Source organism: Mytilus edulis, chromosome 12 (assembly GCF_963676685.1).
Source record: "Mytilus edulis chromosome 12, xbMytEdul2.2, whole genome shotgun sequence".
Lineage (NCBI taxonomy): Eukaryota > Metazoa > Mollusca > Bivalvia > Mytilida > Mytilidae > Mytilus > Mytilus edulis.
In genome coordinates this window covers 43,591,094-43,609,507 of record NC_092355.1, presented here as the reverse complement: position 1 = coordinate 43,609,507, position 18,414 = coordinate 43,591,094, and the positions used below count along the sequence as shown (strand labels likewise).

General features: G+C 31.7%; 1 protein-coding gene across 1 annotated transcript; it reads left to right on the top strand.

Moving 5' to 3' along the window:
- Positions 1 to 333: 333 nt before the first annotated feature.
- LOC139498536 (uncharacterized) lies at positions 334 to 10,789 on the top strand. Its single transcript, XM_071286965.1, has 6 exons — positions 334 to 378; positions 4,094 to 4,247; positions 4,540 to 4,678; positions 4,919 to 5,101; positions 6,072 to 6,233; positions 10,151 to 10,789. Exons 2-6 carry the CDS (start codon positions 4,095 to 4,097, stop codon positions 10,750 to 10,752), a joined length of 1,239 nt encoding a protein of 412 aa, XP_071143066.1. The 5' UTR covers positions 334 to 378; position 4,094; the 3' UTR covers positions 10,753 to 10,789.
- Positions 10,790 to 18,414: the final 7,625 nt, after the last annotated feature.

The following is an 18,414-nucleotide window of genomic DNA, read 5'->3' as shown; positions in this document are numbered from 1 at the left end:
CTGCATTGTTGTAATTCAATGTATCAACAAGGTAATTGCTACATTTGTACTTGTTAGATTATTCTGCTATGTTTCATACGGCAGTACTGTCGAGCTTTTATCTGTTACATAATATAAATGTTGGTATCAAACTTAATCTGTTATATAATACATAAAGAGTGGTAAAGGTATAAATAATAGTCTTCCTGATCTGATTTGAACCAACCACAATTGCAATGATTATCTATTGATGTGGCCTAGAAAATATATATGAAATATGTGTGACATGTTAAACAAACAATGTAACATTTTATCCATTATCTTCAAATGAAACTATAAATATATTTTGACCTCCGAAAGTGTACATCCATAACTTTTTGGACCAATTTTTACTACCGGGTAAGGCATTGTTGTGTTGCTTTAAACGAATTTAATTTGTACCAAAACAAACTAATTTTCAAGAGGAGGCATATACTCATTAATCAACTGCCCTACCTACCATTCTATAACATACACAAGTTGTTTGTTTTGCATCCCCTTTCAGGAATGAGAGATCCTAATTGCTTAAACGACGGCATGTTTAATGTGTACACTTGGTGATAAATGAATGACAACCTTAGACATTTGGGACTTTACGTAAATATTAGTTCATTTAACAAATGGCAAAATAGGGTTTAACTCAGTGTTTTTCGTTTTTCGTTTTGATATTTGTGTGAATTGAAAATAACCGGTCTTTTCCCATATTCTTTTCTGATTAAAATTTAGGTCATTCGTAACCCGCTCAATCGTCTAATGAACGAAGCGAAATAACAAATTTATTTTTCAATTTGTTAGAATAGCAATATGCTTAAAAATAAGGGGATGCGGTATGATTGATAATAAGACAACGCTCCACAGAAACCACATGCCACAGAACTGAACAACTATAGGTACTCATACATTGCATTCAACAAGGAGTTAACTTATACCGCTTAGTCAGCTAGAAAATGCATTCATGTCCAGTGTAGGATGTTTATTCAATATTGTCGACATCGCGATATCTACTATGTTAGCACGATATCGTGTCAACATTGTTTACATTGTTTGAACCCTTATATAATGTTTACATCGTTGACATCGCGATGTATACAATGTTAAAACGATGTTGTGTCAACATCGTTTACATTGTTGTACATCGTTGACATCGTTAACATTGCAATGTATACAATGTAAACACGATGTCGTGTCAACATCGTTGACATTGTTTGAACTCTTATATACTGTTTACATCGTTGACATCGTTAACATCGCGATGTACACAATGTTAAACCGATATCGTGTCAAATTCGTTAACATTGTTTGAACTCTTATATATTGTTTACATCGTTGACATCGTCAACATAGCGATGTATACATATAAGAAGATGCGTTATAAGTTCAAATGAGACAACTTTTCATTTAGGTTACACGTTTTATAAGTAAACCACTATAGGTCAAAGTATTGTCATTAACACGGGGATTTGGTTTTTATCGAGTAGCACGCTATAAAAGGCACAAAAACACTAGTGTAAAACTATTTAAACAGGAAAAATAACGGTCTGATACATGTAAAAACGAGAAACCAGATACACGTATGAACAATTCAACAAACGACAACTACTGAACAACAGATTCCTGACTAAGGACAGTGCAAACAAACGCAGTTAGTTTAATGTTTATAAGTACCATATACTCAATATAAAATATAAACACGATTTTGACACAATATTGTTAGCATTGCTATATAAAAAAAGGAGAGGTGGTATGATTGCAAATAAGTAAAAAATTTCCAGTACATACATACTAAATGGCACATCTCTAGATAACCGTATTGCCTTTAACATTGAGCAAAGGTCATATCGCATCGTTAACAATAAAAGACGCCGAAATGACAAATGGAAAACAATTTAAACTATATAACTAACTGCATAACTTATTTAAAAAACAAAAAAGAACGAAAAAAAAATGTATATACAACAACAACAAGATGTTGACACTATATTGTTAACATTACGATGTATAGGATGTGAACTATGTAAACAGAAAGGTATAGACTTTATATATATATTTATACTGCACTCGTTCTATTTGAGCAGTCAAAATGCGTTGACTGTATATTTCTATGTCATATACAGTCACTGACCCGATATCACTTTTCCTCATGAATATTTAAATAGAAGTTGCCGAAATAACATTTAATTATTCATACGACCTCTTCAACCTGTTCTTGTTTCCAATGCATACAACGATGCATGGAACGACATAACCTTGTTTCTTTTGCAATTATTGGAAAAACATATTTCATTTATTAATGCTGTTTGTTTGCAACCTATAAATCATGAATTTGTTATGCTTATGGTTGATATTTTAGTCCATACTCAAATGATTTCGTTCACCATCGAGTGTGGGTTTTAACAGGTAAATGTACCTTTCATTGTGTTGAAAATTTTACCGTGAGCATGATATGAGGCCCTTTTAAAGAGGATTTCCCCAAATATTTAAATCAAATAAATAACCTTAACGCATTAAACAAAAATTGAAAATGTTTTTTAAGATTGCAGTATAAAGACAATAATAGTGCATTGACTTGACATATCAACGATATAAGGATTCGGCCCGAAACGGGGAAATAGCTCGGCGCAGCCTCGCATTTCCCCGTTTCTAAGCCTCATCCTTATATCGTTGATATGTCAAGTCAATGCACTATTATTGTCTATATACAATATAAACACGATGTTGACGCGATATTGTTAACATCGCGATGTATACGATGTGAACGGTGTAAACAGAAATGTAAAGACTATATGTATACAATATAAACACGATGTTGACACAATAGTGTCAACATCGCAAAGTATACGATGTGAACGATGTAAACAGAAAGGTATAGACTTTATATATACAATATAAACACGATGTTGACACAATATTGTCAACATCGCGATGTATACGATGTGAACGATGTAAATAGAAAGGTATAGACTTTATATATACAATATAAACACGATGTTGACACAATATTGTCAACATCGCGATGTATACGATGTGAACGATGTAAATAGAAAGGTATAGACTTTATATATATATATATATGTATACAATATAAACACGATGTTGACGCGATATTGTTTACATCGCGATGTATACGATGTGAACGATGTAAACAGAAAGGTAAAGACTATATATATACAATATAAACACGATGTTGACACAATATTGTCAACATCGCGATGTATATGATATGAACGATGTAAACAGAAAGGTATAGATTCTATATATACAATATAAACACGATGCTGACACGATATTGTCAACATCGCGATGTATACGATGTGAACGATGAAAACAGAAAGTTATAGACTCTATATATACAGTATAAGCACGATGTTGACACAATATTGTCAACATCGCGATGTTTACGATGTGAACGATGTATATATACAATATAAACACGATGTTGACATGATATTGTCACCATCGCAATGTATACGATGTGAACGATGTAAACAGAAAGGTATAGACTTTATATATACAATATAAACACGAGGTTGACACGATATTGTCAACATCGCGATGTATACGATGTGAACGATGTAAACAGAAAGGTATAGACTCTACATACACAATATAAACACGATGTTGACACGATATTGTTAACATTGCTATGTATACGATATTAACGATGTAAACAGAAAGTTATAGACTACATACACAATATAAACACGATTTTGACACGATATTGTTAACATTGCGATGAATGCGATGTGAACGATGTAAACAGAAAGGTATAGAATATATTGATAGGATACAATGTAAACACAATAACGACACTATAAAGTTGACATTGCGATGTTGACAATATCGACAAAACATCGTGCACTGGACATAGTTCATAAAAGACCCCGAAATGACAAATGTAAAACGATGTGTGTGATGCCTTTGATTTATAATACAAATGTAGATCATTGTATATATAATAATTATCTTGTTTATCATGTTTATGGTAGTACTAACATATTAAGACGGACACTTGAGTTAATTTGGAACTTCAAGATTGCGTTCATTAAAACAAGTATCCGATTCTCTGTATATTCAGGATGTCACATAGGGATGACTATAAATATGATGTCGAACAACAATTACCTCTTCCTGAATTCTTCAGAAATTACAAAGACAAACTCCCTTTACTAGTGATTGTTACAGCCGGATTCTGTGGCGAGACAAAGAATGACGAGTATCCATACAATGAGGTAATATAAGGATTTTGTTTTGGTGTGACCAGATTGTAAGAGAGTGTATCAGAGTAAAGAAAGAGTGTATCAGAGTAAAAAAAGATAAATGTGTTCTCAAAGTAGACTTGCCTGGATACATGTATTAAAGGTTTTTCAATGAAATATGCATATTTTTTTTTATAGTTTTTAAAAATTATTATTACAATTTAATTGGAACCACGCCTTATACATGCAAATAATTGCAATTTTTATTTTATTTTGTATTACCTTAAAGTCTATATTTACCTTTACCATTAATCTTCAATTTCAGATAATCCGTTTACATAAATCCTGTTCGCAGCTTAGAGTAATAGGAAAGTTTTCATCTCACGATGGTGCGAAACAGGAGTTCCTTAGTATACCCGTCGATAGCAGCTGTATGTTTTCAGTAGTTAAAAAATCAAAACGAGGTAAAAATGGAATCTCACGTTATGCTTGTAAGTTGAAATATAAACTAGCTTGTACAATGACCATACAAATGTTGAAGCATGTTAAATTTATTTAGTTTTAATCGTGCATATTAAACTATCTCTGTGAATTCTTCTCTTATATATCAATTTGGTAATTTTTATGGATTGAAGATTTATCTGTATTTTTAAATAATTTTCGTAGATGATATTATTTATTGTTGTATTTCTACTTTATTACAGTTGGGAAACCAAAACTGATGTTGGAGTTACTGGCAAAGAAAGATTTACCAGTCCATGTTCGCTATGCTAGCTCCTCGAATGGAGAGATAAAACCTGCTGTGCTGGCGTGTATAAAAGGAGTTGACATACTGTTAATGAAGACTTATGTTGAAGATTTTATTCAAGGAAATTGTTTGCAACAAGGTTTGTCATTTGAGCAAAGAAACAAAGGGAACATAAATATTTAATAAAGGTTTCTATTTACGCTCTTGTGTGGGGCTTTTTCAGCACTGTTTTCTACGAATAACAACGAATCTAGACTAGAAAAAACGGTGAATGTTTTTGAAGACTCCTTATATTCCACCGGCATTGTCGATATAAAGGAAGTGTGACACCTGATGTATTTTACCTTTAACCCAAATAAAAGATGTGCAATCACACTATATTCCACTGTTTGAACAATTTGAACAATTTCAAGTATAGGAAATCAAACATAAAGGCCAATGAACCTAGCATTGGATTGGTCATGTAGATATTATCTTTTAATCCTAATAAATATCGAAAGTCAAAAAGAAAAGAATTGCGTTAGAGCAAAATTTGATCACAATCTTCCATTCTCAATTTCACATGTTATATCACTTTAGGGATATTATGTTTTATATGTTATGAAATAACAAATAGATTTTGTCTCAACTTTTTCATTGCAACTGAAACTTTGTGGTATTGTTTCCACGGGGCTGGTCAAACTCCAAGGATTTCTAGATATAAGAGAGACAAGTTTTGTCAATCTTTCTCTATTCTCTTGACTTCACAATACTAAATAACAAAACAGTTCCATATGGTGTATAGAGTATGTGTTTGGGCTTGGTGAAGTTTCAATAAATCGACATTTGAACACCCATAAATAAAAAGCACGTTGGGACACCTTGTTCTTGAATATGTTAATATATCAGGGTAACGTGTTTGTGAAAGCTGTAGCAATAAGGTACGTAGTTGTTATAGATTCAGACCAATAAATCAATTATCATAGTAAAAAAAGAAAAGAATAAAAAAGAATGTTGAAATTAGTTAGACTGTCTTAAACTTTTAAATTGCATAACACGACCGTATGTTGATAGCATTTGTACTTTTATTTAATGGATGTCTCATTAATGTACATGTAATTTAATTGCAGGTGTGCTGTCACCGGATCCATCACTAGTGGCGTTGTGTGCAAATATTTCAGTGTCAATCATCACTGGATATGCTAATAAACCCCAAGATAAATTCCATGCAAAACTCCGGTCTATGGAGGCTTTTGTTGACCACAACATAAAGTTTTATGAAGGTTGTTTGGGTAAGTATTTATGAACACGCACAAATAGATATAGGAAGATGTGATATGAGTGTCAATGAGACAACTCTCCATCCAAATAACAATTTATAGAAGTAAATCAATATTGGTAGTTTGGTTCCATCTTTTTCAATGGCTCGGCGTTTTTGAACATCACTTTTATTCTCAGAAAGAAGGGACGAATTGTAGTATACAGTCATATAACTGTGTAGAAAATAGAGAACGGAAATAGGATTGTGTCAAAGAGCCAACAACCCAACCAAAGAGCAGATAACAACCGAAGACGACATATGCATGCGGCATAATATAGCAACTATGATTAAGTTTATGCAAACGGAATATAAATATATTCTGCAAACTTGTAAAGCAACCATTTATATTTTATCACGATTCTGTCTTTTGACTTTTAATCATGAATATACATCGCTGATCGTTAATATCACGGTAGGTATAGTGTCCTGCTAGGATAATGGTTTTTCGAGTGATTTGATCGGGCTTTATCGAGTGAGATCACTTTTTTTCGAGTGAATATGTTCAAAAATGTAAACAAACAGACTTCTTTTCTAACGAGACGTGATATAGAAGCTTGCGTTTGATATACAAGGTTAAACATGATTTGTTAGTATTTGAGATATAAAAATAGTATCATTCTGACATTGTTTTCGTTTAAAAAGTTAAATTTAGCCTTAAAATGCTTTTAATCCAAAAAACAGAATAAAGCAATTTTCTTACACATACCAATGCAAATGTCGACGGAAATGCATACATGAAATCTATATATCCTTAGATATACAGACACTTTACAAAAACTATTGTTATTTCATTGAACACGACGTTTTGAGACTAAATTCAGTTTTTCATGTCCGGGTTTTTTCAATAGCAGTCTGGGCTTTTTGGAGTGTGACCTTTTTTTATCGAGTGATTATACACATTTCTTATAGCTAAATATTTTATGTGTTTACGTTTAAAAACTATAAAATAAAGGTTCAAATTGATTACTTTCAAGGCACATGGTGCATCAACACTTGTATTTTATCATGAAACAAGTATCGTTCATTAGTATATATTCTTTTTCTCACATCTATAAATTGCACGTACAGTATATATCCGTGATGTCAACAATCTAATGTGAGTGTTCCGGACCATACAAGTATTTGGACCTCATGGGATAAATATTACTGAACAGAAGTCGACTTGGAAGATAACTTCCAAAAATGTCTTAATGAACTGTTAAACAAGAGTTCAACTGTTTTACTAACTGACAAAAAAAAAGTCGATATGATAAAGAGTCTAATAATTGACACTAGAGACGACAGACAGATAACAGATACACCCAGAATAAGACAATTAATTGATAGACGATGGGTTTCAACTTGTGCTGTTTTTGGGTAGACTTTGAACTATAAAATTAATACATTTCATGTCACCGTCCTTGTTATAGATAAGTTTATTGTTTTATTGAATCGTTTCTAATGTATACCTATATGGTCCCAAATTGGGTTTCCCCTGGGGCAATTATTTTTTTCACCACCTCTTTCGCCAAAACAATATATTTTTTGCCACTTTATTACTTTTTTCGCCAAGTAACATAAATATATCTTTAGTTTAAAAAAAAACATTCTACCCCATCCCAGCCCTAAACCGTTAGTTTTTCCCGTTTGAATGGTTTTTAACTAGTTATTTTGGGGTCCTTTATAGCTTGTTGTTCGATGTGAGCCAAGGCCCTGTGTTGAAGGCCGTACCTTAACATATAATTGTTTACTTTTTAATTGTTATTTGGATGGAGAGATGTCTCATTGGCACTCATACCACATCTTCCTATATCTATCATATGGTCCGACCATACGCGTACAGTTAAACCATATGAGTATACGTATATGGTCGTGACCATATGCGTATGGTCCTAATACTCCGGAATGTTCCGGAACATAAGCATAGACAATTTGAATTTAGACGTACATACACATATTGTATAAGATGAGATGTATGTTTGTTCTTAAAAGAGTATACATCTTAGATATTTCATTATCTATTTGTCTTGTATCATGTATCTTGTATTATTTATTTCATTGTTAAAGAAATGGAAACCTAAAATGACTAAATGCTACAACTGTGAGGGGGAGTCTGATTAACTATGCAAAAATAATTATTGGTCATACAGCGACTAAACACCATGATAACTTCCTTTCAATAAAAGAAAAGTGTCTAAAAAGTGGGAAATATGAATATCAATCAAGACATGACAATGTTGTTCCTTGTGTCGTTCGAAACACGGAACAATCTAGCTGGTGATAGCATATAATATACACATTTTGTATTTGTCTATCATTGCTAAAACATCATATTTAGGCTAATGGACTATTCATTTCATTGTTGATTTTATCTGAAATTTTATCTGAAATTTTGTGTTCAATGGCAATAAAAATGGGGTGGATTTTGTGTGTGTAATTTTATGTTTTTGCTTCGCATCACGATGCGGAGCTATTATTTTCAGTCGAAATACACGCCATCTTGAACATATTACTTATCACGTATAGATTCTAATTGGTTGTATTATAATGAGGGGTAGATACAGCAACATCTATTGGCTTAAATGAGATAAAGAAGTACAGACTTTTCTCGTCCAGGATAAGAATCAAATGCCGACAAATTAACTATATGTATTTCAGTTCCGATCAACTGTCATTAATTCATGTTCGTTTTATTATGCATACATTTCACAAATAAATTCAAGATTGAAATATCAATTATTAATACATGATTGTTTAATTGCTTTGTTTCACTGCAATTTGCACGATTTGCTTTGATAAACAATGTTCCTATACAATGTTTACAAAAGTGCATTATCTGTATTTTATAAATTCTGACAATATAGGCACACCTCCAGAAAGACATCCCTCAAGAGTCGTGTCTAAATTTATAATTGTTTTAATTTTCAACAAGAATTTTTTTTTAAAGCATAGGTGTGTAACGCACACTCTTAATCTACATCAATCAATATCTAAAAATACCACATTTTCAATACTAATTTAATAACCACATGCACACATATAACCTTAAATTAGTGTAGAGCAAAACGGTTCTACTATAGCTTTTAAGAAAGCTAAAACTTGTTTTATTAATAGCTTTTTTTTTATTTATCTCCGGAGTTCACCAGAAGAAATATTATTAACTGTAAAATCAAAGGTAGCATTAAATGAAGTTTAAATGAATATGATTTCCCTGCATAATGTTCTAGACACCGTTTTGTTAAGGATCAAGTTATTTCTAAATGAACTATGGAAAGTAGTTGTATAACGCTCGCAAAACATAAAATTTGCAGTAAATTGAAAACAAGATTCATATTGATATGTTTTTGATGACTTATTGGTAATATATGATATTGTCCTTCACTTAATTACAGTTAGAAAAAGTATTTTTTAAAGTCTAGAATACCTTCAGATTTTCTGTAAAAAATACCAGATCATTTATTTAAAAACCCAGTTTCTCTCAAAAAAAACCCGGACTATAACAAACACGATTTTTTTTATTAAATACACGAAAATTGAGCTTCTTTGTTGATCAAAACAATATATAGTATTCAATATAAGATGGGTAGTAATGTTAAAAACTGTTATAATTACGAAATATCCGTTATTTGAACTTATCGCATGTTTTATCATTCGAAAAAGCCCGAACTACACTCGAAAAAAATGGACCAAATCACTCAAAAAACCATGATCCTAGCCGGACACTATACCTACTGTGAATATGCTGTTAACTCTTGTGTTGACTTCAGATTTTTGAATATAATCAATTTTTAAAATATGATCAATGCTGGGTAGGGTATCAGAGAAAGCAATAAATAAACTGCCCAAAATACTGCTTTGCTCCATATTAATTTTATTTAAAAAAATACAATATTCTAATGGGCTTTTCAGAAATAACAAAATTTAACAGTGATTCAATGACAACAGGAACAGGCAACCCCATACCAAGAGATCTGTTACCTTTTTACTCTATGCAGAGCAGCGAAAAAACTGATACACCACCAATACTTATACCTAGGCAAAAGAGTAAAAGTTTCCAAGATGAAACAATAGATATGCATGAACCGCCGCCGTATATAGGTCCAGATCAAACATTTCCGGAATTCGTACAAAAGACCTCGTCAATGCCAACAGAATCAGATTCAGTTTACAGCGTTATCGAAGAAGATAACAAAAATGGAAAATCTTCTAAAAATATGAAATGTATTACTGAACCAATTGCTTCGGACAGTGATGATTATAATTCTTCAAACAACAGCTGGTCAGGTGGATTCTCAAAATCTTTTGTCAGTGAGAAATCCGTTCACGACATACAAGAAATTCTAAAAACTCTTAACTTGTCAAAGTATTGTAAGACTTTTAAAAAAAATCTTATCGATGGTACTGTGCTTCAAGAATTAGATGAACAAAGTTTGAAAAAAGACTTTAAGTTTATGCATGTTGAGGCTGTGAGACTTATGAAATATGTACGTGCAGGGCACATACCAAAATAACACTTAAAACAATAAAATTGTTCGTTGCTCTTGAAAACTTTTAAAATTCTTAGCGCAATCAACTATATATAGTTTACCAGCTGTTTACAGCAGATTCCATTGAGTGTGTAGCCAAAGTAATATATATGGTTAGCTTGCTTGTTAGCTGAACCGTGAAGTCATTGTTAGGTAAGGTAAACAACCCTTCTTTAAGAATAGACTCATCTGACAGAAAATCAATCGATCTGTAAGGAGGGTAGTATACCTGACCTTATAACGACTTCACGGTTTAGCTAACAAGCAAGCTAACCAACGATATTACCTTTTGCTACACACTCAGTGGAATCTGCAGTAAAAGATTCTCCATATTTTCGTGTATTTAAATATTTTGCTGTTGCAAAAATATGACATTTGTCTCTTCGTTGTATCATTTGTTTTAGTTATTGTAAATTTGATTCAAAACGATCACTTAAACGGTAATAATATCATAATATCCAGAACCAGAAATTCAATATCAATAGAAAAAAACACGAAAAACTAGACATTCTTTGAATGATTGTTGGCTCCTATTCAATCATTGACGGTTATAAATTTTATAAATCACAAAGACGAAAACTTAGAAATTTATCTGTTTACCGTATTTTGCCTTTTTTAAGCCTCCGTGGTAGTTCTTTTGTAGACGTAACGCGCGTCTGACGTTCAAAACTTTAACTCTGGTATCTATGGTGGGTGTATTCATTGAAAAACTAGAATTTAAAACAAAACAATTTAATTACAACCAGGGGTATTATCAAATTTATTTTCTAACCTGTATGCGATTATTTTTAAATTACAAACATTTGATGGAAAATACTTGAAGGTTCTTTTAGGTAAATTCAGGTATAATAGAACCAGATAAATCATATTGTCAATGTGCATTACAAATGGTGTATCTGTAATGAATACCATAAAGAGCTCCTTGACTTATACACTTAACGTCCTAGTCCTCAATGCTCTTCAACTTTTTACTTGTTTGGCTTTCTAACTATTTTGACTTACGTCTAGAAATTGAAAAAGTTAGTTGAAAACAAAACACATTTCTCCCAATTGATACGATATTTGCGCACTTGTATTTTTTTTTATCATGATTTCATTGAAAGAGTGTTGCTGCTCGCAAGGAAGCTATTCAACCAAGAGTTCCAAATAATGAAGTAAATTTATCTTTCGTAAATTTTACGGACACCATCACGAGTTGGTTGACTGTTATGGAATAACCGTTCCACAAGAAGATATTGAATATGTTCCTAATGTCGTAATCACAATCCACTTCCCTTTTTACACCTTTTTTATGTTGTGTATTTTGTACTATTATTTGTCTGTCTGTCTTTTTATGTTTTTAGCCATGACATTGTCGGTTATATTTTGATCTATGAGTTTTGACTGTCCCTCTGTTATCTTTCGCCCCTCTTATGATATGAGTGTCACTGATGAGTCTTATATAGACGAAATGCGGCATAGAATACCTAGGTCGTATTCGGCACAACTTTGAAATTTTTGGTCGTCAATGCTCGTCAATTTTATATTTGTTTGGCTTTCTAACTATATTGATCTGAGCGTCACTGGTGAGTCTTATGTAGACGAAACGCGCGTCTGACGTATCAAATTATAATCCTGATACCTTTGATAACTATAAACACTTTTTCTATTAATTACGGAAATATAAGGGATATCTTTGTCTCCAGCAATTGCATTTTTATTTTTTTTTCATTGTGGAGAAATAAAGAAATACAAATAACTAGTGTACCTTAACCACAGTATCAGCTTACCCTTCCGGAGCACCTGAGATCACCCCTAGTTTTTTGGTGGGGTTCGTGTTGTTTATTCTTTAGTTTTCTATGTTGTGTCGTGTATGCTGTTGTTTGTTTGTCTTTTTCATATTTAGCCATGGCGTTGTCAGTTTGTTTTAGATTTATGAGTTTGACTGTCCCTTTGGTATCTTTCGTCCCTCTTTTAACGAGTTCTGTGCCATAGGGCCGATGATCGGCCCAAAGTCATACTCCTTTCAGTGCCAAAGGGCCGATTCATCGGCCGATTGAAATGATGTTATGAACTACGTAATGTACTATGACGTCGCCGTTTTTGTGATAAATTTAATTCCTCTGTCTTTAAACATTCGCGCGTTTTTTTACCAATATTTAAAAAAGATATGAAAGGGGAGCTTTTTTATGAAATTTATGAAAATAAAATTATGTAAGGATGCGTTTATGAATATTTTTAAAATTATATAATATTTAGAACTATAGAGTTTCAAATCCACTCTTTTTTCCCGACGCTATTGCAGTAGGCCATTTAGTATATTTATATATTCTAGGCTTACCTTTCCTAAACTGCCTATTTAAGCATTTACTTTCCAAAATTGTAAGAATATAATAAAAATAAAATTTTACATACATAAAATATAGAAGATAGAAGTTATTCAAATACCTTTACAAAGAACGGATTAGAAAAAGCGCAAAAAAAATCAAAAACTTAAAAAGATGAAAAAGTACGCAAAAATTGCACTACATGTTAATGACGTAATTAATCTAATGACGTGATTCGTTTATAACGCATCCATCGGATTATTGCTAATCCTTATCCGTGGTTATCCTCCTGAGTGAGGGATCACACATTATTTAACCAGAATGTAGGCCATATAAAAGAATATTGCAGGGAAATTTCAAAACCATTGCCTATATCGTGCTGATTTTCACAATTCATTCGACGAAGAAGTTTGTCTTGGTAATATACATTTATGCCCATGTTCCATTAAAACGCCACCAGAGAATTTTAATGCATGGAATACATTTCGTTAATTTCTTTTTGTTTTGCTGCGTTTAATTTTTCTAGGCTTTATACGGCATACTTTTATATAATTTTCAAAGGCAAAACAGTTAAACATGAATAATACAAGAGATACAAGGAAAATATTTAATATTGTATTTATCGTGTGAAATGTCCTGTATAACATCGTAAAAAATGAGTATTGCCGGATTGTGCCGGCCAAATTAATATTCCAGGTCAACATGACACTTTTAATTGATACATGTAACATGTTTCCTAGTAAACTACATGTTCTTTGATCGGTGCATGTCTGTACTCATTTATTATTTATCCCTTTTTCCATTTGTCTTCCAAAATAAAAGATAGCAAAACCGCAAACAACATTAAAACTTTGTGAACAATTCTACATTCAAAATTACAATCACAGTAAATTATTATTGTACGGTTGTCAAGAATTAATGAACACATTATTTTTAATATTAAGATACGATAGAAAATTCCTATTAAAAAAACTCTGACGATGTTCGATCAGGTCTTTATTTTATACAATTAATTGTTTTATGACATTTCCGAAGATCATATAATAAGAACAAAACGACATTTGAGAAAATTGCTCGGTCGAAAAGAAGAGAGTGTTCTGTATGTTCTGTACGAAATGTCCCTGGTTGCAGGAAAGGGCCGAAACATGTATATGCATGTGTGCTCTCTGTCGTAAAATTGTTCATAAACCATGTAGTAAATATAAGAAACACGACAGACGATGTAACACCGACGAATAAAATATCTTTCTTGAGAAATGTTAATATGAATCTTGAATTTTGTATCCCAAGCTCATATAATGAAGTTGTTCATCAAAAATAATGACAAACTTTCTTTAATTTATAAGTAGTGACAAATTAATTTGCATTATATCTTTTCGTATTACCGAATTTTGACTCGGCAGTATATGATTTTTAGACAGGTTACCTTCTCTATAGTAGGGAATTTCTGGTATTAGTTCAAGTGAGGGCAACTAAAAGAAGTAAAGTCAAACTTAAAATCGGTGCAATTAGTTTTTCATGTTTCATGGAAAACATAAAATAGTGACCCCTCCCTCAAAAAAAAAATTACCTTATCTTGTTGCTTTTACTAGAACCGGGACCAGAATATCTTATTACACGTAACTTGTCTAAATATTATAACTTCGGAGTCAAAAATCGGTATTATATGTAAGAAAATGGACTATTAGTAAAAAAAGTTTAATTTTCCCGCCACTTGCAGTTAACATCTTTTGGCGCTATTATACCTTTACTATGACGTCGACGTTTTTGCGGTCTTGTTAAGACAATCAAAAAAAACATTGGCACTGAAGGGGTTTTGTTAACAATTTGTTTGGCAGCGAAAGGGTTAAACATTTTATCTTTTATATACACAGCTACCTAAACCTGACTCATTCGTAGTCGAGAACTGTTCTAAATCATGATCACAGCGCAGAGTTGCTCGTATTTAAGCAGTTTAGAACTCAATCTAAGTTCAATCTAAGAAAAGTTGTGTAGTTATTCCTTTTAATTAATTTTGACAGTTCTACCTTTAAAATATTTCCTGGAAACTTGTTTGCTCTGCACTTGTCTTTGGTGTCGGTAAATTTGTTTGACATTTGTTGATACCGGTCTACTTATAGCTTCGTATATAGATTTTGCTTATTGTTAAAGAATTTTCAATGTTCTTTAATTGTTTACATCCTCTCTCTTTGATTTACGGATGGTACAGATGGATTATTTAAGAAATAATTCATGGGGGCTTGAATATATCGTGATTTTACCACGGGTTGGCCCTATATGACAAATATTTTACCCTGAGCGATAAAGGGACAATCCGTGGTAAAATCACGATATATTCAAGCCCCCATGAAACATTTCGATTCTAATAGGACAAATACGGTAATTCTTTTGGACCGAAGCGCTCTAGGTGGAGGACACTATCAAATTGGCGTGAAAGAACGGAGCAAACTGAAACAGTGAAATGCTTAAACTATTCTTAATAACGTATTTAGATAGTTTTGGGTGAATTTAAATGATAATTTACTTATTTGTCTCATATGTTTAAAAACATTGGCGTATACCACATTTTAGCCTCTACTGTTTACGTTTCCTTGTTGTGATGATTTTTGGTTTCACAAGCGTGTAATTTCCCGTAAAATACTTATATTCTTACGTCACCGTTCTATGACGTCGAGTACCTCATTCATAAAAAAGCATATGACGTGGTAGTACAATGGGAACAGCCCATGCAATATATTCATATTTTACCACGGGTGAATAGTCAAAGCGTTTGTAGGACGTCATGTTAAAATAGTTATCATATCATATCTACTTTTTTATATTTCTATATTGAAGACACATATTGGAAAAAACTATAAATGACTTACAATTATGAATGACAAAAATAAACCGTTTCACAACAAATTATGCAATCTTCTTCAATTTTCTAGTGTAAAATAAATTGTACCAAATTACTTCTACCTGACATCGAATAGTTGTTGTCCTTTCGTTTGATATGTCTGAGCTTTTAATTTTACAATTTGATAAGGGAGTTTCTGTTTTTGAGTTCAGTATTTTTGTGATTTGACTAGTACACTGAATGAAAGAAGAAAGACATTTTCCAAGAATATTTATTCAATTTAAACATATTAAACATGTCATAAAATGCACTTAAGGAGGAAGACCCAGGTTAAGGGAAATAACTCTTAAAATCATCAGTACGTTTGTGTCAACCATTTTCATAAATATATTTTAAGCTTCTAGGTTACATAGATCATTTTCAATCTGTTTCAGGTAAATGCTTAAAATACATTGATGAAACGTGACTTTTACAAACACATAACTGATTTAAAGAGTTATCTCCCTGAACCAAGGTCTACCACCTTAAAATACTAAATGGCAAGTAGTTACGCAAAAAAACTATTCAATGATAACAACATACACGACTGTGCGCTCTTGTAGGTTTTTCTATACACTATGGTACTTAAGACATGACAGTTGTTAATGTTGTCACCATGGTAATGCAAATTTAATTTTCTTAGAATAAAATCGCGTATCATTAAACGCATATACACAAATAATAAACATATCAGTTTAGAACCGAAATTACAATGAAAATAATAGAAATCAAATATAAATATGTAACAAGATTGTGATTTGAAAACAAACAATATATAACCTTATTTACTGAAGATCAAATCGGTTTAATTAAAAAATAACGTAACCACTAGCCTTGCTTGGTATATATACTCGACGAAAGTTATCTATAGCAGCAGTTCAAACGCAAAAGTATACCTACGTATATGAGAACTATTGCATTAAATAGTCGCAAAACAGATGTCATGTGTGAATTTAGAGTTCAAACGTCCGCTTATTTTTCTGATACCTATAATTGCGTTGACATCACGTAGAATGAAATGCCAATGACATGCTTATAAATAATATTTCCTGAATGCAAAATCAACTTTAAAAACCAAGAACGATTTGAAAAATTCGATTAACAAATTTATTATTAGTTCTTTAGCCATTAGTCATATATTTTCTTTTAACTTACATAGTTTAATAATTCTTTTCTTTTATGAGAATTCAATTATTTCATAGAATTTTATTACGTTTTATAATTGTGAAGAAGTATCAGTAATATATATGTATACGAGTTTTTTGTCAGAAACTTTTATTTTTATTTAGAATTTGATTTATGTACAACATAGACGAACATTACACTATATCGCTCTGTTGACACAATGTTAAAATATATTTATCTTGTTTACATTTCGTATCTTCTACTGACGAAGATTGTGACAATTTTAAGATAACTCAAGAAATGTACCGGTTAATCAAATATGGCCAAATGTTAACAAAAGACAACTTATATTATAAGTTTAGTTCTAATATTGTATGTTTTTTTTTTAACGCAATGATAATTGTAATAATTTCCCTAAATCATGTTATTGTCGTAAATACAAATTTTCGACAACGAACGATAGTTGTGTGTCGTTGTTAATCAAATAGTACATCTACGGTCTGGGATTTTGGTATTCGCAATAAGACGGATAAGGTTTCTTCGTTTATTTCAAGATGAATGGGGAACTTCTATTGAAAATGTCTCGAACTCATCTACTCTATGTCATGAAAATGGATAAAAAAAATACATACAAGTCTTGTAAACTATTGAACGTTTTGTGCTCCAGAATCTTTTTTCATTGTTTAAACACAAAAAGCATGCCGCGTTCTTGTCACGTGCATTTGCGGAATCAAAAAGATGAGCCAGGAGTTGGAATCCTCCCCTTTACTTTTTCTTAATTTATTTTGTTAGTTATTTAAACGTTTCATGATGTTCCTGGGGCTGCAAATCCTATTTTTAGAATAGCTGGATCTGCGCTTGAAGTATTAGGGTATATGTTTGTCTGTCTCTATTCTCTATATTCTATTTTTAATAAATAAATGAAAGAAAAAAATTTAACAATAGACGTCTATTAAACCTGTTTATTAGTTTTGAACTAGATATTGTCTTTTGTTAAGATTTCCAAACTAACATAATGCAAATTCGAATTACAATTATACTCTTGCCAAATTTGCAACCGCCATTTATTTTAATTGTGTGCATATTAAAAAAAACACAACATTGACTAAATATTCTGAAAACCGATTGTTTCAACAGGGAAGTTATCAAAATTGCTTGTGTAAATTAGTTTTAATAAACACAAGTTTAAATTGATATTGTTCCTGTTTATAATACCGAAAACACAGTTAGTTTCAGATACAGTTTGTCCGAATAAAACATGTAAGTCCTATCTCCAACAAAATGTAAAAAGTGGGTGCATTAGTTTTTACTTTAGACGATTTTTTGCAGTTCATTCAG